This window comes from Maniola hyperantus, chromosome 7, assembly GCF_902806685.2.
Source record: "Maniola hyperantus chromosome 7, iAphHyp1.2, whole genome shotgun sequence".
In the NCBI taxonomy this organism is placed as follows: Eukaryota; Metazoa; Arthropoda; class Insecta; order Lepidoptera; family Nymphalidae; genus Maniola; species Maniola hyperantus.
Window position 1 is genome coordinate 8,517,591 of NC_048542.1, and position 20,927 is coordinate 8,538,517.

A 20,927-nucleotide genomic window follows, 5' to 3' on the forward strand; every position below is an offset into this window, starting at 1 on the left:
CCGCCAGTGGTTCGTGCCCGCCGTGTTCGGGCCCCTCGATGCAATGCCCGCACCCTGATTTCTACGCTGTGCTCCTGCTCCCCAACGCATTCCGTAGCTGCGACCGCCGCGCCGCGATCGGTTATAGCCACTGGCAGCATTTTGCCCTGCAGATCCTGCTCCTGGGTCATCAGGACATCGTCGTCGCAAATGCCCGATCCGTCGGCATCGGCTGCACTCAAAAAACTTATAAGGACAGTCATCTTTACCATGCCGCTGATCCCCGCATCGATCGCATGCACTAATTCGAAAACGATGTAATGATTTTGATGAAGTTTCGCTGACACTCGCAGCTGCTCCTCGTAGCGTCTCTCCCGTCTTCCCTGGTTCCGATTTTGGTCTGCTGATACCTATTCCGACTTCCACTGCAAGTGCGTTTTTCTCCGCGGCTTCGAATGTCGTAGCCAACCTGACTGCGCGATTAAAATCTAAAGTCTCTTCGGCAAAGAGTCTTTGACGAATGACTTCACTCTGTAAGCCGCACACTAACTGATCTCTCAAATTTTCGCTGAGATTATTTCCAAACTCACAAAAACGTGATAGTTCCTTCAGTTCTGCGACATATTGTGAGACGGAAGTTGATTCTTGCTGACGATACTGCCTAAATCGAAAACGCTCAGCCAATATTGATGGTTTTGGTTGTAAATGTTCTCCCACTATCTTCACTAACTCGGCAAAAGTTTTATCACCTGGTCTATCCGGGCTACAGAGATTTACCATCAGCTCGTAGGCCCTGTCCCCGACCATCGATATCATAGTAGGTACCCTTAAGGTCTCTTTCACATCGCCCACTATGAAATACATTTCCATCCGCTCGCAGTATGATGCCCAGTTCCCACTCACGACATCGAATTCCCCTAATTTCCTGGGAGAAACCATCTTCACTTTATATCCCATCCTCGTCGCCACTATAAAATATGTAGGAATCATTTATTTGTTATTTTATGACAATGACAATTGTTCTCTTTTTATAAACTAAGAAAAGAGGTTTACATATGTCACAGAACTAATAGCGCGGCGGACAAACACTTTTGCCAACATGCCTCGCTTTGTACCACCATATAGGTACCTAGATCGATAAATCTCTCAGCTCAGGTTCAAGGTCAAAATTATTTTTACTAACATAACATTTTTGTAATTTTTACAGAAAATTGGTGCTAAGTACTTAAAGTCTAATTCGTTCGTATGACCGGCACAGTCCTCGTTGACGTGACAGAGGAACAAAAAAAAAGGCTGGAATTAGGTAGGTACCTACTTGAGTTCCTACTTACGACGCGAGCGATTTGTATTCGCAAGGTCGTCGTATCGCGCAGCCTAGTTTTGCTAACACGTGAAACGTTTTAGTCGCAAATGTTTCCGTTCGCACGATTCCGTTGCGTTTTCGAGCTATGCTGTTCCAAAGTACATGTAAAAATAAAAACGACGAGAAAAATAGGTTTTGCTCACGTTGAAAGGAAGTGAAGTAAGTTGCGACATGCAAATTATGTAAAAACTTACCAAAAATTTGGTTGCGTTATGGAGCAATGCTGTTTCAAAAAATCTGCTTATATTTAGCCCAAAAAAAGAGTTGAATGGATAATATGGCTGTTGATGGTGTAATATGTATCTAAGCTCTAGTTATGTTTACATAAACCCCGTAAAGGCTGATCTAAGATTTGGAGCTATATCTGTTCAAACATATTGTTAAAACAAAAATGATGAGGATTATGGCTGCTGATGGTAAAGGTAATAAGTACTAGCTTTACACATACAGACTGTGTAAAAAATAATCAGAAATTTGATTGCGTTTTGGGGCAGGAGTTGCGTTTTGCCCTGTGGAGATTGGCCCATATAGAGTTAAGTATCGAATTTTGTCACACGGCAAGATTATCGCCGCGGTTCTCTCGTCCGTTGGTCTCCGGAGGACAAGGCTCTGCAGGGCGAAAGGCTTGAGTCGTAGCATCTCTATTCTTTCCGCCAGCTATCCCATGACGTATGGCCGCCATTTCAGCTGTCCGCATGCTCTATTTGTACACTCGGTAATAGCCCGTAAAGTCTCAGGTACTACGTATTAGTGCATAATAAAATAAAACTATCCCGCTCACTAATCGCTGTAGAGCGTCATGGTAGGTAATAGATATTTAGTGTAAGCACAGAATATGTGTAAGTAAGCAAAACAACGCAATATTTGTTCAATTTCATATCTAGTCACTAGCCGGGGTTCGTATTACTTACCTATTTAATTATTTATCTAACTACTAAAATACCTGATTAAAGAAAAAGTAGTTTGAGTTTATATTATGTCGCTCGTGCGTTGGCTTGTTTGGCCAGGAAAGATTTCACTGAAACAGTCTAAAGAGGATTTTTTTGAGTAGGAGGAGGAGAGACAATTTTTAAATTAAAAGCTACCCTGGATCTGTATTACTTTATCATACCTAAATCTGTATCAACTAGGAAAAGTTCTGTAAGCTTTCAGATGGTTGACAGAATTCATCAAATATAAGATTAAGGATTAAGAAACTACCCCCTTCGAAAAAACTGCATTCGGCCCAATTCTTTGTGAGCTATAAGGTGTCATAGACAGGCTGACAAACATAGGTACCTATACGTATCCATAACGACATGCGACAAACTTAGAGTGTTCCGACAGAGTCTCGACTTAGTAGCTATTGCTTTGTCGACCTACTTATTTAAGTGCATAAGAATTTATTTCTTTCAGGATGTTCGAATAGGTACACTAATGCATAAAATGCTTTCAACATACTTAATATAAATAAACCTTTTAAGTAAAGCTTAACAAAAGCTTAGGTACTGATGTTCTAATGATAGATAATAATTACGCTTCAACGATGAAGTTGCGTACAAAAGCTAGTCTTTTTATGAAACCCCTAGCAGTTTCAGTGAGCAAAGGCTGAACTGCGCAAGTCAAAGCAACAGTAACACTAATGAAGTGGCCCCGCCCGCCCGCCGCCACCAATCGCGACACTGGCAACTGTAGCCAACTCGCTATTGGGCCTCGAGCGACACTGTAACTCTCTCTGCTTAAAAAATACCTACGTAACTTACTCTAGTTACACTCTAGAATTTAGAAAAGTATGAGGGCCTAGAGCGAACTACCTAAAATAGATATTAGCTGTAGGTGGAAGTTCGAATGCGAACAAGTAGCCCATAATCATAATTTTCGTACCACAATATGTTTGTAATTGCGTGTCCACCATGCTATTTGTTACAAATTACGTAACTATGCGTTAATGTAAAAGGGATTTAAGGCAAAACTATAACAAAAGATAATTTAATTTAATTAACTTCATCATATTATCTTATGAGGGCTTAACAAAGCATGAAAGAAAGAGGGTCGTATTGACTCTATCGTATTGACTCCAATACTCTCTTTCATACAAGATTTGCAAGGCTATGAAGAATCTATAATATATGCGTAGACAAGGCAAGGGTAGCATAACTTGTTACGATGTCCACTGCATCAACTAGCTACAACAATCATAATTTTCATAGCACGTAGACAATTTTGTAATTGCGTATATCTACTGTGCTAATTGCGGCAAATTACGTAAAGTACGCGACAGATCGAGATGGCTGTTGAGGAGGGAACGCCCCGCACAGACGCACATCACCTGCGCTAACCCAGTGCGGGTGAACGAGGGTGACATGCGGGACGCCGGGCGATCCCCCGCCTCATTCCACGATTGCTATCTCGACCTGTCGCGTACTATAGGTACCCATAATTTCATGTAAAAGAGACTTATTAAGGTAATTGTTAAACAAAAGAATAATCTAATTAAATCATCTTTATCGTTTAGGTAGGTATGATGACTTATGAGGACAAAGCATGAATGGAAGACGGCCGTCTTGAATCTCAAGACTCACACAAGATTCACACGTTAGGTGCTACGTGGGTGCTACGAAGAATCTTATATGCGTAGACAGAGGTAGCAATACTCACAGTTTCAAATATTAAAAATACGAAAATTTGGTATTTTTATAAAAAAAATAGTTACACCTACCTGTGTAAGTCGTCATATATTTTACTTAATGTTTATTTTTTACGATAAATTTAGATTAAAAGTTGTAGACTACACACTTTCGCATTGATAAAATATAATACTAGATGATGCCCGCCGACTTCGTCCGCATGGAATTAGGTTTTTTAAAAATGCTGCGGAACTCTAATTTTCCAAAATAAAAAGTAGCCTATGTGTTAATCCAGGGTATAATCTATCTCCATTCCAAATTTCAGTCATATTCAGATGCATAAAAGAGTAACAAACTTACATACACATATAAACTTTCGTCTTCATAACATTATAATAATAGTGTGATGTGATTAGGTATGTATGGATTAAGCTGTGCGTTAGATCTGTCAACCAATAATAAAATCTAGAGTGAAAATTTTGCTTGGAAATCGAAAAGTCAATTAAAATGTACCCAAGACGTTTCCATATTGCCCCAACTGGGCGAGGGGAGGCGGACGAAGGTTCGAGGGGGAGAAGGAGACACGGACGATATTCAAATTGCGAACATTTCATTTTACCGCTTTACCAAGATATTCGCTCGCTCCCACGCTACGTCATGGACGCGTGATTTTTATCGATATTTAAGTCGGGTGTTTAAACTCTCTAAATCAATTTTTGCTATTAGGTAAAGCACGCACATCACTAGGAAATAACGTTACTACTGCCACTGCCAGTGCCACTGCTTCTCCTACTGCTACTGCCACTGCTACTCCTACTGCCATTGCTACTGCAACTGCTACTCCTACTGCCACTGCTACTGTTACTGCTACTGCCACTGCTACTGCCACTGCTACTGCCACTGCTACTGCTATATATATATATATATATATATATATATATATATTTTTAAAGAATATTAGCCATGTTAAATGACTAATATTCCCCTTTCCTCTCCAACTAAGCGTCAAGCTTGTGCTAGGAGTAGGTACGACAATAGTGCAACGGGCGGGGTTTGAACCGTCGACCATTCGGTTTTCAGTCCACTCCTTTACCCGTTGAGCTATTGAGGCTCAATTGCTTCTACTACTGCCACTGCTACAGCTTCTGCTACTGCCACTTCTAATTTCCACTGCCACTGCTATTGCTACTGCCACTGCTACTACTACTGCCACTGCTACTGTTACTAATATTGCTACGGTTAAGTACTGCTACTGCTACTGCTACTGCCACTGCTACAGCTACTTCCACTGCTACTGCTACTACCACTGCTTCTCCCACTGCTACTTACTGTTACTGCCACTGCTACTAGCGTTGCTACTGCCACTGCTACTGTTACTGTGACTGCTACAACTTCTGCTACTGCCACTTCTGCTGCCACTGCTACTAAGTACCTACTACTTCTACTTCAACTGCTTTTGCTACTGGTACTGCTACTCTTACTGCTACTGCTATACCCATGCAAAAAATCTCATGGCTCAAAATTGCCATCTCGACCTGTCGCGGACTATAGGTATCTAACTATGTTTACTACGGAATTCCTAAAAATAAATTACGGAAAAGTATCGATGAAAGTATGTCCCCTCCCTAGAATGAAGTTGAGACGTTTGCGAAATGTGAACATTTCGCGAATTGGTCGCGGCTGCGGAATTCTCATTTGCGCTTCGCCCTCTTCCTCCCGCGTGTCACATTTGCCCCCTCACCCGCGGAGTTTACTGCCGCTCACCTGTATCTGTTCACATAGGGCTGCTGTAAACGTGCTGCTGTCAACACGATTTATGTGTTGTACCTACTTAGGTACTTAGGTAAACAGGTAAGTAAGTAAGTATACTTAGGGTGACGTGCGAGTGGCCGAGGCATCCTCCCGTTTCATACCCCGATTGCCATCTCAACCAGTCGACCTGATGCGAACTATAATATTGTACGTTCACGTTCATCGTAACTTGACGCGTGAGAGTATATTGGCACCATTGCTTTGTTTGTTTTGTTCCTTAGAACTTGCACTTTGCATTGGTGCCAACATATTCTTACGCGTGAAGTTACGATGAATGAAAATTATGTAGTTGCTCTTAATTTTTACGATGCTCTCCGTATGGCCAGTAGGTAAGTAGTAGGTCTTGGTGGGGGCAGACAGAGGTACACCACAAGCTTTATACTCTCTGTGATAGTGATCAGATCACGATCTCCAGACATGCGCCGAGTAGAGACACTGAGTAAGAAGCAAGGCTATCTCAAAAGGAAACAAGGCAACTCGGTGGAGAGATGAGAATATAGAAGTAGGTAGGTATTTGGGGCAAACCTGGCCCTGCATAGACCAAAATCAAAAGGAACGAAAGAAAAAGTGTAAAGCCCAGCTGCTGTGAAATGTTATAAGTAGGTACATAATATAATATGTAGGTATGTATACCTAGGTATACCTAATAATGTGGTAGTAGATAAAATAGATATGAATATCTAGGTAAGTACTCCTGCAAAGCACAAAAACGAAACTACCACATTAATCAATACACATCCAATTACATACAAATTGATTCCAATAACAACCATCCCTGTCCCATACACAATACGCTCAGATATTCAGTTATACATTAATAATTACACTTCCCCCTCTCTTCACCCCCGCCTGCCTCACCTCCCAGCGACAGCCCCGCAACCTTCCACCCGCGACTCATTGTAATTTAAATGGAATTCCCTTCGACAAGCAAATTGAAATATTTCAATTCGCACCTTCCGCCCTCCTGTCACATGATATTGAAATTGATTAAGGAATTAAACCACATTAAACGCTTACGTTCGGAAAGAAGTGTTCTGCTCACATGGTTATTATTATTTTTTGTTAAAGTTTTCATTAGATAAGGGGTAGGTAGGTACATACTTACAATCAAATCAAATACCTAATCAGTAGCTAAAGTAAAGAACTACTTAATTTGCCCACATTTAAGTAATGTAGAGACCAGAAAATTAGTAAAACTATGATTATGTGGGATATATTATTATTATTATGTTCAAGTAGATATTGTTCTTGTTTTTTTTGTTAGTAGCTAGGTATTCAAGCAAACAATTTTTTTAATATTCCTATTAATCTGAAAAGTGTTTTTTTTATTAAATTTAATTGTAACAATAGCCATACTTACATTTATTTAAGGTGGCTTGGGGTCCCTCTATGCCTACTTACCTATTTGGGGTAATTCCAAAAAACATTTTTTTACCAATACTAGCGTTATTGTACTGATAGGATCACCAGACTAGACGCCATCTTTATAATCCTAGTCCTTGACACTATATAGGCGTCGCGAGTCACTAAATAGTGTCAAACGCACGTGAATTAAGTTTGTCGATTTGTTTCAAACAAGTGATTTACGCGCATTTTTTGGTGCTTCGTAATAACGCCATCATCATTTTTTTTTGGAATCTTGGTAAGATAGGTACCTAATCGAACGAATGTTGGTTTTAACGATCGAACGCTTTTTACGCATTTGGTAAAGGGTCACAACAAGTTAGCTCTGTTTGCATTGTACTTATTCATAGATAAGTACCCGTCTGGGGTTATTCAGATAGGTAAATCTAGGTATGTTACCTGCATAATAAATAAAAACTCGGGTCATTCCGAATTACTAAAGCTGTAAAAGAACTGTTTAGCGAAACTACTAGCCAAAGTGATGAAATTTTGTTTCAGGGATAAAGACGGTCGAAAAAGAAACGCAAACCTTCGGTCAGAATGCAATAAAAAACAATTTTGATAAAATTTGGAAATACCCCAAGACAGATCGCAACTACCCCAAGGTTAAGGTTAAGGTTAACTACCCCACTTAAATCATAAATGGACCTTATTAGAAAAATTATTATTAGAAATAAAGACGTTAGATCATCTGTCAAATTGCTGTCAAAATTACCCCAATCCACCTTACATTAAAGAGTCTTAAAATAAAGAGCCTCGATAGCTCAACGGTTAAAGGAGCGGACTGAAAACTGAAAGGTCGGCGGTTCAAATACCACCCGCTGCACTATTGTCGTACCTACTCCTAGCATAAGCTTTAAGCTTAATTGGAGGGGAAAGGCGAATCTGCCAGCAACTTGCCTAATAATCTTTCAAAAAATGATATCTCACGTTATTTTACTATAACTTGTAATATAGGTACAGACAAAAAGATACTATCAACAAAAATTTGAATACGATGAAAAAATTGAACCAGCAGTGCAAATGCACCGTGTCAAGATGAATCAAGAAGATAGAGCTGAATATGGCCAACAGTGCATATCGCGCGCCGATCTCATTAGTACCAAATAAAGCCCTCCAAACACCATATTGACTACATTCAGCCATTACAGCCACACAATTAAACAAAAAGCTTTTAACAATAAAATATTAAAAGAACGAACGCGAATAACAAACATTATTCTGTTTTTTGTGCCTCATTCAATACGAAAACTCTAAACTGGTTCTCAAAAAAGTCACCTTTATAATTTAAGTTTCACTGTGTTCCCTCCAATAAGCGGCCGGAGGCGGGGTTGGAAACCGCTCTCATTGGCGGATTCCTGCCTCTTATCTGACAACATTTTATATAACCGGATGATACAACATATACAGTTATCAGTACAGAGTGAAAGAGAGAGCGATGTCTTTTATACAGTGTGTCGTTTCGCACTCTTTCTTTCTCCCTCGCACCGATCTCAGCAACTGTCAGCATTCTGCCAAAATTGAAGCAACAGTGTTGAAAGCCAACGCGGAACGGAACGTCGCCTTAACTGATACGTTTCGATTGACTGACGTCGGAAAACTGATTTCAATGCACAGTTGATAAATTTTTTTAGTAGTGACTAGTGTATTGTAAAATAAAAATGAAATTATTGTAACGTGTGTCTCATCTTTTGGAGTTTGGAAAATATTTTGAAAATTCGAAAATGTCTCTTCCGAACGGTGTTGATGTATCGCAACTAGTGCAGCATCCGGTTTTAGCTGCTTTGCCGCCGTTTTTCCTAAGAGCATCGGAAAGATATCAGGTTAGTTAGACCTACTTAGGTACTAATTAATGGTGTTTATAATATACTAAATACTTAGCTAAGTTTTTGTCACATTATTATACCTATTTGGTTAGTCAATGGTTTTTTGCAAAAATAACCAACATTTTTGACGAAATCTTAAGGTACCTACCATAATTACTACTTATTATTAATTATCTGAATTTCAATAATGTCTGTTCATAAGACGAGTATAATAAAATCATTTTTTTTTAAATAAAACAAAGAAGAAATAATAGAGTAGGTATTAGTGAGATGTGTGACTCTATATCTTCCTAAATAAACTTTTCGCGAACTTCATAAAGCTCCCACGATTTTCACCAAGTGACCGACGGCGTCGGCTGAGTATAAAAATAAGCTTACAATAAAAGATCTCCTCAAGGTCTACAAAACTATTTTTTATAAGACTTGTTGTAAAATTAAACCCTATATTTAAATCTGTTTTAACATTAATTTGGACCATTTATTTAAAACCGCGCATTTTTTATTAAGGAGCATACCTACCTACTTACCTACCTACTTAAGTGTAAGTAGATTTGATAATCTAATCTACAATGTATCTTAATAAAACAATCTATGCAAAATAATTATTAAAGCGTATTAAAAATGGGTGAAAATATTGAGATATACTTAATGAATAAAATATGTTTTTACTTAAATAAACTTTTAAGGGCTTTTGAATCGTCAAAATAATTTCATTTTACATTTTACTAGGTATTTAATATTTTACGTAGGTACCTCCTACCTACTTGCTTTTATTAGTTTAGATTAATTTTATTTTTAAAGGGTAGTCCAGTAAATAGAGCATTTAACCTCGCACTAAATTTCCGATACAATTTTATTTATTTTTTAGGTTAAGGGTCACTTACTGATCATAAAATCACAAAATGCTGACAGATCCAGGTGGAGCTTCGATCGCAATCTTGAAGGAAAGTTTTTGGCCAATATCTCGAAAACTATGGTCTCGGATTTCGAAATTTAGTGCGAGGTTGACGAAAAAAAACGGCTTTATTTACTGGACTAGGACAAAAACAAATGATAAGCTTGTCTCTACTAAATTAAACGGCTCATACAGAATAAGTTTCAAATATCACATCCTGACATAACAATATTTTAACAAAATTATAATAACTATATAGGTACTATTATTACATTGTAATTACGGTACAATGCGTGTAATTTAACTACAGTGTAGGTAATTATTACGGTGTCGTTTGTAACACGCATGATAAGTATAGATACATGATACATGAACAGTACACAAAAAACCGGTTAAGTGCGAGTCAAATTCGCACATGAAGGGTACCGTAAGTACCATCGTATAAGAAATAACACTTTTAATTTTTTTGTGATGTAACCACCACGGTTTTTCGGATTTTTCCCTTTACATTTGTGCTATAAAGCAGTGCTACCTGCTAAATTTAATGATTCTAGGTCAACGGGAAGTACCCTTAGGTGTTGATTCCATTGCTGGGTCTTGACAGAACAGACAGACAGGAAACGAAGTGATCCTATAAAGGTTCCTTTTTTCTTTGCAGATACTGAACCCTAAAAAGTGTAATGTTATACTCTTGTTGTTACTTTTGTGTGTTTATTGAATCATACCAATTGTGTTGTATCGAATTATGTTAATGGGGTGTTAGGGAATATTATAATTATAGTATTAAGTAACACTTTAAGAGGAAATTTCAATAAAGCGAATAAAACATCTGTATTGTAGGCATCTGTTTGGAATGTAGTAACATCGGTACCTACTTATTTGTACATTAGAAATACTTATTTAAATATATAGGTATGCCAATAGGCACCTATCCAAGTAGTCTATACTAATAACAATATAGGTAGATACTAATAATCCATACTAATATTATAAATGCGAAAGTGTGTCTGTCTGTCTGTCTGTCTATCTATGCTAGCTTTTCACGGCCCAGCAGTTTAACCGATTCTGATGAAATTTGATACATAAGTAAGTAGTTAGCTTACATCCCGGGGAATGACAGAGGTTACTTTTTAGGGTTCCGTACCTGAAAAGGAATAACAGAACCCTTATAGGAACACTTTGTTGTCTGTCTGTCTGTCTGTCTGTCAAGAAACCTACAGGGTACTTCCCGTTGACCTAGAATCATGAAATTTGACAGGTAGGTAGATATTATAGCTGACATTTGGGGAAAAATCTGAAAACCGTGAATTTGTGGTTACATCACACAAAAAGAATTAAATTGTGGTCATGAAATAATAATTAGTATTTTCAATTTTCTAAGTAAGATAACTAGGTAGGTATATCAAGTGGGATATCATATGAAAGGTCTTTAGGTACCTACCTATGCATTCTAAAACAGATGTTTATTTATTTTTATGTATCATAGTTTTTGAACTTATCCTGCAAAATGTCGAAAAAATACGACTGTAGTACGGAACCCTCATTGCGTGAGCCTGACTCGCACTTGGCCGGTTTTTTTATCCCGGAAAATAAAAGAGTTCCCACGGGATTTTTTAAAAACCTAAATCTACGCGGACGAAGTTGCGGGCATCATCTAGTTACAGAATAAAAGTACAGAGACCATAATAATTTATTAAAACAAACGGTATACACATTTACATTTATTTATTCAAACTGCCTAGGTTAAAAGTGTTAAAACTCCTTTACCTATTAGTTTATTGTAGAGTGTCGTAGAACAGTACTTAATGTTGTAAGATCTCGGTGTCATAAACGCGGCACTTGGTGTACATGAAGGCGGTCTATGCTACGTCGTAGATGTTCTACGACACTGTCTACAATAAACTAATAAAGGAGTTTTAACACTTTTAACCTAGGCAGTTTGAATAAATAAATGTGAATGTTATGCCGTTTGTTTTAATAAATTATTATGTTCTCTGTACTTTTATTCTGTAACTAGATGATGCCCGCAACTTCGTCCGCGTGGATTTAGGTTTTTAAAAAATCCCGTGGGAACTCTTTTATTTTCCGGGATAAAAAGTAACCTATGTCCTTCCCCAGGATGTAAGCTAAGTATGTATCAAATTTCATCAGAATCGGTTAAACTGCTGGGTCGTGAAAAGCTAGCAGACAGACAGACACACTTTCGCATTTATAATATTAGTATGGATATGGAAGTATGGATATAATAATGTGGTTTAAATATAAGTGAGTTGTTTTAGTTGACAAACGCTGTACAAACTTCATAAATAAACCAAAATAAAAATTTATTTGGACATGCAGGACAACTATAGTATCTCATCCATATCTATGTATACCTAATATTATAAATGCGAAAGTGTGTCTATCTGTCTGTCTGTCTGCTAGCCTTTCATGGCCCATCCATTCAAACGATTTTCACGAAATGTGGTAGATACAGAGAAAGCTTGCATCCCGGGGAAGGACATAGGTTACTTTTTATCCCGGAATATTAAAAAACTAGCGGGAGATTAAAATGAATCTATTGTAACCTGAATTCAAATGCAACTATTTTTTTTCTTGCACAGAGAACGCCAAAATGTGCTCGGTGTCGCAACCACGGCGTCGTGTCGGCCCTCAAAGGCCACAAGAGATATTGTCGCTGGCGTGACTGTGTTTGTGCAAAGTGCACACTCATTGCAGAGAGACAGCGCGTTATGGCTGCACAGGTTAGTAGTTCATATCACACCCCCATATCAAACCTGCTGCTTGATTGTGGGAAAACTGCATCAATCATTATTACAATCACAATCGTTGTGATTGGCTGAATTTATGGTATTCTTGTTGCAACAATGCATTGTAGCCAATAGTGAGCGAGCATCAACCAACCAGTGGTGATTGCGACGGTGACATTGTAGCTGTCATTCTCCCACAATCGCGCAGCTGTTTTAATTCAAAATGTGCTCGTTGTCACAACCACGGCGTCGTGTCGGCCCTCAAAGGCCACAAGAGGTATTGTCGCTGGCTTGACTGTGTCTGTGCAAAGTGCACCCTCATTGCAGAAAGACAGCGCGTTATGGCTGCACAGGTTAGTAGCTCATATCACACCCCTATATCAAAGCTGTTTCAATTCAAAATGCGCTCGGTGTCGCAACCAAGGCATCGTGTCTGCTCTATAAGGCCACAAGAGATATTGTCACTGGCGTGACTGTGTCTGTGCAAAGTGCACCCTCATTGCAGAAAGACAGCGCGTTATGGCTGCACAGGTTAGTAGCTCATATCACACCCCTATATCAAAGCTGTTTCAATTCAAAATGCGCTCGGTGTCGCAACCAAGGCATCGTGTCTGCTCTATAAGGCCACAAGAGATATTGTCACTGGCGTGACTGTGTCTGTGCACAGTGCACACTCATTGCAGAGAGACAGCGCGTTATGGCTGCACAGGTTAGTACTTAGTAGCTCATAAGTCATATCACACCCCTATATCAAAACTGTTTTAATTCAAAAACACTTTTTTCGGAAAGTTAGAAAATTTGTTTTTAGTATTAAAAAAAGGTTTACTTAGAAACAATTATTGGGTTATGAATAAAGCAGAGTTACTGCCGTTTTTTACCCGTACAGATAAATTGAATCAGAGACCAGAAAATAAGGTTGTCTCAAAAGGTGAGGCTTTTGAATTGAAACAGTTTTGATCTTGGGGTGCGATATAATATGATGTACCTACTTATTATGTGGGAGCAGAAAATGAATCGCTAGTGTTGGATGAATTTACCTAGCCCACCGTTCACTTTCCGTGTAGGTACATTTCTTTAGGCAATTAGTTTTAGTAGGTATGTCTGAGTAGCAAAGCCATTTTTTCTTGTTTCCTGTATTTTTAATTAAGTGCTTTGTTATAATATAACTCTATGATATAGCACTTTCACTGACCTACCTACCTACCTACCTACCAACCTACCTAGGTAACTAACAGACTGACGTTAAACATTAATCGATAATTTCGAAGCCCATATTATAATTTTTCGTTTATGAGGGATAATTGCAAAGTAATTAAATCTTTGCATGGATTTCCGCAAGGTAACGCCTGCCCCTACAAGCAATACGACTGCTAACGAGCAATATTGGCGCTGGCGTGACACAGTACACTATATGCCCTTACACTTACACTTGCGGGATGGGCCATGGCTGCAGGTTAGTTAAAGTTAGCTTTCTACCTGTTACATTCGAAATTCCACCGATAAGTGTGTCTTTAAGTCAAGAGTGAATATGCATCTTCTAGGCAAGCGCACTCCATCTTAGGCTGTATCAACACTTGCCACTTGGTTTTGATTGCAGCCAAGCGCTAGTATATACCTAAATTAAAATTAAAAATTCAGACAGTCGGACTAAAATGATGAAACTGATTAAATCCAAAAAATCGTTTTAAAATTACTCCATTCCTATAAATACTGGCTAAGCCATACCGATGGTGTAGATATACTTACCTAAGCGTTCGGTTAGCATTGGGGGATTATATAGGTTTAATGATAACTGCTATACTGACCTTTTTTCAATCAGATTAGCTCATCACTTAGAACCAAGAGATCACAGTCAAGTCAGTCAAGTTTGAAAAGGGATTCTGCTTAAAATACATTCATTAAATATAATATCTCATCAAGCTTATATCCAGCGCCTTTATCTATTTTTTTTTACTTGCTTGTCTAATTAGACACTCATTTCCGTACCTCAAAAGGAAAACGGAACCCTTATAGGATCACTTTGTTGTCTCTCTGTCTGTCAAGAAACCTATAGGGTACCTCCCGTTGACCTAGAATCATGAAATTTGGCAGGAAGGTAGGTCTTATAGCAAACATGAGGGGAAAAATCTAAAAACCGTGAACTTGTGGTTAGGCATGACAAGAAAAAAAAACCGGCCAAGTGCGAGTCAGGCTCGCGCAACGAGTGTTCCGTAATACAGTCGTATTTTTTTGACATTTTGCACGATAATTCAAAAACTATGATGCGTAAAAATTAATAAAATGTGTTTTAGAATATACAGGTAAATACCTACCTTTCATATGATACCCCACTTGATATATTTAGTTATCTTACTTTGAAAATTGAAAATACTAATAATCAGTTTATGACCACAATTTAATTTTTTTTGTGTGATGTAACCCCAAATTTCACGGGTTTCAGATTTTTCCCGGAATGTCAGCTATAAGACCTACCTACTCAACGGGAAGTACCCTGTAGGTTTTTTGACAGACAGACGGACAGACAGACAGACAGACATACAGGCAGACAGACAGACAGACAACAAAGTGATCCTATAAGGGTTCCGTATTTCCTTTTGAGGTACGGAACCCTAAAAATTAAAATGTGTTCATGAACATATATTGATATTTTCAATTCTCAAATTAAGATTACTATAGGTACCAAATGGGGTATCATATGAAAGGGCTTTACTTGTACGTTCTAAAACAGTTTTTTATTTATTTTTATACATAATAGTTTTTGGTTTATTGTGAAAAATATAGATAAAATACCATTGTAGTACGAAACCCACAGTGCGCGAGTCTGACTCGCACTTGGCCGGTTTTATATCATGCAACATGATTGAGCAAGCACCTGCAGCTATCGACCTACTTATACATATAGAATATAGATATATACGAGAAAACTAACGTTTCTTCTAATTTTCTCCTCCCAAAGGAGTTTTCTTTCAGAAGAGAGTTTTCTTTTCCAGATTTCGGTAGGAATTTCATAGTTTTAGAATTCAGTGGGTAATATAGGTAAATAAAAAGTTCTGCTTTTTCAAAGGAAATGCTGTTAGAACGAGAAAATTAGAAGGAAAGAATTTTTAAATGCAACATTTCTCTTAGTGTAGCTAACGATTTTTGTGTACAGACATAGACCTCATTTTTGACAAGAAAATTTAAAAATATTATGAACCTTACTTATTCATACTAATATTATGAATATGACAGTCTGTCTGCTAGCTTTTCACGGCCCATCCGTTTAACCTATTTTGACGCAATTCGGTACAGTCTACAAAGATACATAGCTTGCAACCCGGGGACGGACAAAGGCTTTTTTGTTCCGGAAAATCAAAAAGTTCTCATGGGATTTAAAAACAAACCGCCGTGGGCATAATCTATAGTACCTGATATTATAAAAGTGAATATTTGGATGTTTGCTACCTTCACTCACAAGGAGGTAGCCTTATAACCTGAAGTAAGATACCTATAGAATACTCTTTATCTAAAAATAAAATAATTTCCGCGGGATTTCTAAAAAAACTTAATTTCTTATTTTTACTTCTTTTGTATAGGTGGCGTTACGTCGCCAACAAGCACAAGAAGAAAACGAAGCACGGGAACTGAACTTGCTGTATGCCGGGCAGCCGTCCGCCGCGCCGCACTTTCCTGATATGTCAGAGGATCAACCAAGTAAGCATATCCAATAGGCTCTTCTTCTCACGTCAGTCCCTCAATTTTGAGGATCGTGGCAATTTTGAGGAAGGTAATATCTGAGATATTACCTTCTTCACGATATTGCGCCACTTTTCCTTGTTGGAGGCCGTATGTGGTTGGAGGTACCTCAATTAAATAAGTAAGTGCCCTACACCATCACATCATCTTCAAAGTTTCAATTTTGAAATAATTATATAAAAAAAGTAAAGTTATTAGTCAGGTCAGTAAGTAATATTCAAACTTTTCAGAAATATTGGTAGCATGGAAATTGGAATGCGAACGCCTAAGCTTTTTGTATCAAAACTTCCGGACCTTGTTAGTGTCGCCAGACGCGGATCGATTTCAGCGAAAAGAAAATTTAATAGGTTCTACGCAACTTTTAACAAGGTCTAATTTTTCATGAGATGAAATGAGAAATGTGCCTAGTATTTTTCACGGACTATGTTGAATTGCTGGTTGCGACAACTCTTTCTAAGGGTTACTTTTTATTTCAGTTTGGAACTGTGAATGAAAATTGTAAGTAGCCGGGCTGCGCGTATTATACCTACTTATACACTAGATAGGTATCCAGGTCCTTGTTTACTGCCTTATTTTAGTAAGGAAATAAGAAAACGAGCAAGTTTAAAGATGTTATAAGGATAGCTAAAACAGGAATGGCTAAAACAGGAATGTAGGAAATGAAGTGTGGCAGGAAATGAACAATGTAGCAAAATCACTACAACTTGGCTACAAAGATATTTAAAAACGAGAAGCAAGGAAGGCTGGTAGCATGGTGGAGAGATGAGATCAAAGCATATGAGCGAAAACTATGATTCTGTACAGCCAGAAATAGACTGCTAAAAAGTAAAATCATAATATTTCCTTTTGACTTTGCCGTAGTCGGGTAAAAATGATTGGAAGAAGAAGGGGGAGGTAGGTACCTACTTTTTTGCCCAGCAGTGAGGTCTTATATAAAAATAAAAACACTACCCAAACTAAAGGACACTAATCACAGGCTATAAGTGATATTTAAAGGTTTAAACACGCATAACTCCGAAAAGTTAGAAGTGCGTGCCCAGGATCAAACCCCCTGACCTCTTGAGTTAGAGGCCGACGTCTTAACCACTAGGCTAGCACTCGTAGCAAAATATTTCAAATGAGTCACAAATAAGTAGGTACATTATTCTGATAGAGAGAGAGACTTTATACTTTTACGCAAGATTTTTTACACCTTCATTCTTTTATAAAAAAACGAAGTTCTGGCACGCGTTGGCTCAAAATTCTGTTCCGTTGACTTATTTCTAACTTATCATATTATTCTGTTTTCCGGTGGTGTATGTATATATTCGTTTGTTTCAACATTTTCTTTTCCATTTGCAGATATATATAGCTCAAAATAAAAACAGATCGCGTTGTTCGAAAACAAAACCAAATGTGGCAATACGGTTTTGATTCGCCGTTTCACTCCAGTGTTACAACACTCGTTTTTCCCATGGTTTTTCCTCGACTTTTTTCATTTCACGTACACTGTGAAAAAGCTCTTTTCACGAGATTTTCCGCACTTAACACGCCACTACACTTCTGGCGACATTCATAGCTTTCGGTTACATCGTTTTCTTACCATTTTGTCATTCGAGTTACATCGTAAATGGCTATGTTCCAAAAGACACTTTGTACGTCAACTATCATACTTGCCAGCAGGTCCTGATTGCAACTAAGTACCTATAATAAATTTAAAAAATATGTTTTAATCTGATATTTATTTAAAACTAGCTGCCCTGGCGAACTTCATTCCGCCTCTAACAGTCGATACAACTCGACAGTTGAACAGTCGACAGAACAGTCGATATTACGGAGATAATTTTTTCTCTCCGTAAGAACCATCCTCGTACTTCAAGGATTTAGATTTAGATTTATTCATTTATTGCATGATTGTAAGTATAAGAAAGATGTTACATAGATTATTAAGTAGATAGGTACATGTCACAATCTGCCATGCAATGGCGTAGGTTAAAGTTAGGTAAGGAATATTATAAAAAAGAATTAGCGAAATCGGTGCAGCTGTTCGCGAGGTTTGCGACGATCAACACATTTAGTGATTCATTTTTATATTATAGAAGATGTGTTTGATATGTGTTTTAAACGCGATAACGGCGGTTACGCACTCATCCGACCTGAGTCCATGAAAATACATTCCGAAGTTGTCATAGAACTATTTGTGTAATAGCTTATGACATTTATGACATACTAGCTGATGCCCGCGACTTCGTACGCGTGGATTTTGGTTTTTAAAAATCCTGTGGGAACTCTTAAATTTTCCGGGATTAAGTAAAAGTAGCCTATGTCCTTCCCCGGGTTGCAAGCTACCTCTGTACCAAATTTCGTCAAAATCGGTTGAACGGTTGAGCCGTGAAAAGCTAGCAGACAGACAGACAGACAGACAGACACACTTTCGCATTTATAATATTAGTATGGATATGGAAGTATGGATGTAGATATTTATTATATCCGTATTTTCACGGATTCGGATTCGATGAGTGGGTGATCGCTCCAAGAGCTAACCTAACTAACTAAACAAAGGTGGTCCCTCGTTATAGTTTTGATGCAAATGTTCCTCTTCTCAGTAGGTAGAATCTTCATTCCAAACCGCGGGTGATAGAGCCACAAACGTTGCACCTACGTAGCACAGACACTATAGTTTTCCTACTACATGAAATACATTTTTGTATGACTAAAAAGCATATTTTAACTAATCGGTTGAATTGAAGACAGCTATTCGTGGTCCACTCACTCGCTCGCATAATTTGCGTTGCGAGTTACGACATTGCCGCTCTGTATGCTTAGTACGAGATTTTATGTCTCACCAACGTTGATAGTATTCGAGTGTCGAAACACTTCAGCGTTATAGTAAACTGGATCTTATCCTACTTTGTTTTAAAACTCAAGTTTGTCTTCATATCTACAGCCAGCGCTCTAAGCGGAAACGTTGCAAAATTAAAATCAGTGGTATTGAATTTTTGACTTCAATTCTAGGTTCTTTAGATCCATTTTTCTTTGACGTTATTGTGTTTTTACTCTCGAATTCTAGCAACGTTGGTATCTGGTGAGACGTAAGATCTTATACCAAGCGTACTGTTAAGTGTTAAGTAGGTAAAGGGATTAAGCTTGAGAACATCCAATAGGTATATTAATAGTGATATTATGTATTAACTTAACGGTTTAAAAATAAATGCATCACCACTATACGGAACTTTTAAAAGGAAACATTTTGAGTAAATTACAGTACGCTCAGATGAAATAAATACCCGACCACCTTTGTTAGAAGGCGGGTGAAAAGTTTCACCAAGCAAACATTTTTGCGTTTTCTCACAAAAACTAGTATACCGTAGTTTCGCTATGAAACATGAATAAAGCAATTCACCCTCTTTAAGCAGTCACTTAGCAGGCGTTAATCAAATATGTATATAGGTACAAGTGCCCCCGTCCTCCCGCGCGTGTTTCGCCTCAAAAGCAAGAAGTCTGGGTTTAAAACAGTTTCTAAAACATCGTACCATTTAGTTAATTGCGCCGTCGCCATTTATACAAATGGTTTTAACTTTTTAATTCATTTCTGAAACATCAAAAGAGTTTTTACTCTACTTACAAGCAACTTTGAGCGTAGTTTTCTTGGTGGTAGGTTCTGAATTGAATGTGTAAAGTCTTGAGTGTGTTTGGGGTTATTCGTGTTTATAGAAATTAATTCGCTAGACTAATTTCATGGGTTCGGCCGTGGGTGTTGTGAATGACGCCTTTATGTGTGTGAAAATACATAGTTTTGTTTTGAATGCCAAAAAGTATTTCCTAGTCCCATTTTTTTACTCACATACTTTTATCTGGGGAAAATAAAGATGTGAATGATGAAGAAAGATAACTTAAACTTAGGTAATCCGAGTCTGCAGTTCTTACGGAATAGGATGAGAATTTCAGTAGGAAGTCACCTCACCTCACATAGATTTGAGGATTTAAAGGAATATTATAGAAGCAATACCTGACTCGCCCCGGTTTCGTTAGGGTGGAATTGATTTGTTAATATAGAATTTGTGAATAACTTAAGTTCTACAGCACCACCTTTTGGAATTGAACCATGAGCATACCTATGAACCACATTGACTTGATGAAACAAATAGGAATATTGTGGGAATATGACCTTAATTGGTCAAGTCATTCATAATATTTTACATGATCACTAATAGACGTAACAATGATAAAAAGTTATTTTCGTAGCTTACCATAGTCCATAGCTTTGGCGGGTAAAAATTACTCGTTAAAAATACGTTTCATAATTCACTTATGATTCTCATATAAAATCCATTTAGAAGCTACAATGATGGTGGCAAGGTAATAGCGAGTATTAAAAGATATTATACATAGAGCGAATTCCTTGCATCGCATACCTCGATACACCCCGCATTTTGTGTGTAGTGCAATTGAAAAGCGTAAGTACTAGAGGAATAACATTTTTGGTGCTGAATTTAGTTCTTTTTTAAAATGTTATTACATAATTAATTATCAATTCGATCAAGCCACTGCCACCTCGCTGTCATTCTTTGAATACAA

At 37.9% G+C, this 20,927-nt stretch overlaps 1 protein-coding gene across 1 annotated transcript in view; it reads left to right on the forward strand.

Annotated features, from left to right (window-relative positions):
* The first annotated feature begins 8,879 nt into the window (after positions 1-8,879).
* dmrt99B (doublesex-Mab related 99B) overlaps positions 8,880-20,927 on the forward strand; it is a 28,646-nt gene continuing 16,598 nt past the window's right edge. Inside the window, exons 1-3 of the mRNA XM_034969927.2 lie at positions 8,880-8,987; positions 12,489-12,629; positions 16,211-16,328. Coding sequence (XP_034825818.1) covers positions 8,889-8,987; positions 12,489-12,629; positions 16,211-16,328 — 358 coding nt within the window. The 5' untranslated portion in view covers positions 8,880-8,888. The remainder of the gene's footprint in view (positions 8,988-12,488; positions 12,630-16,210; positions 16,329-20,927) is intronic.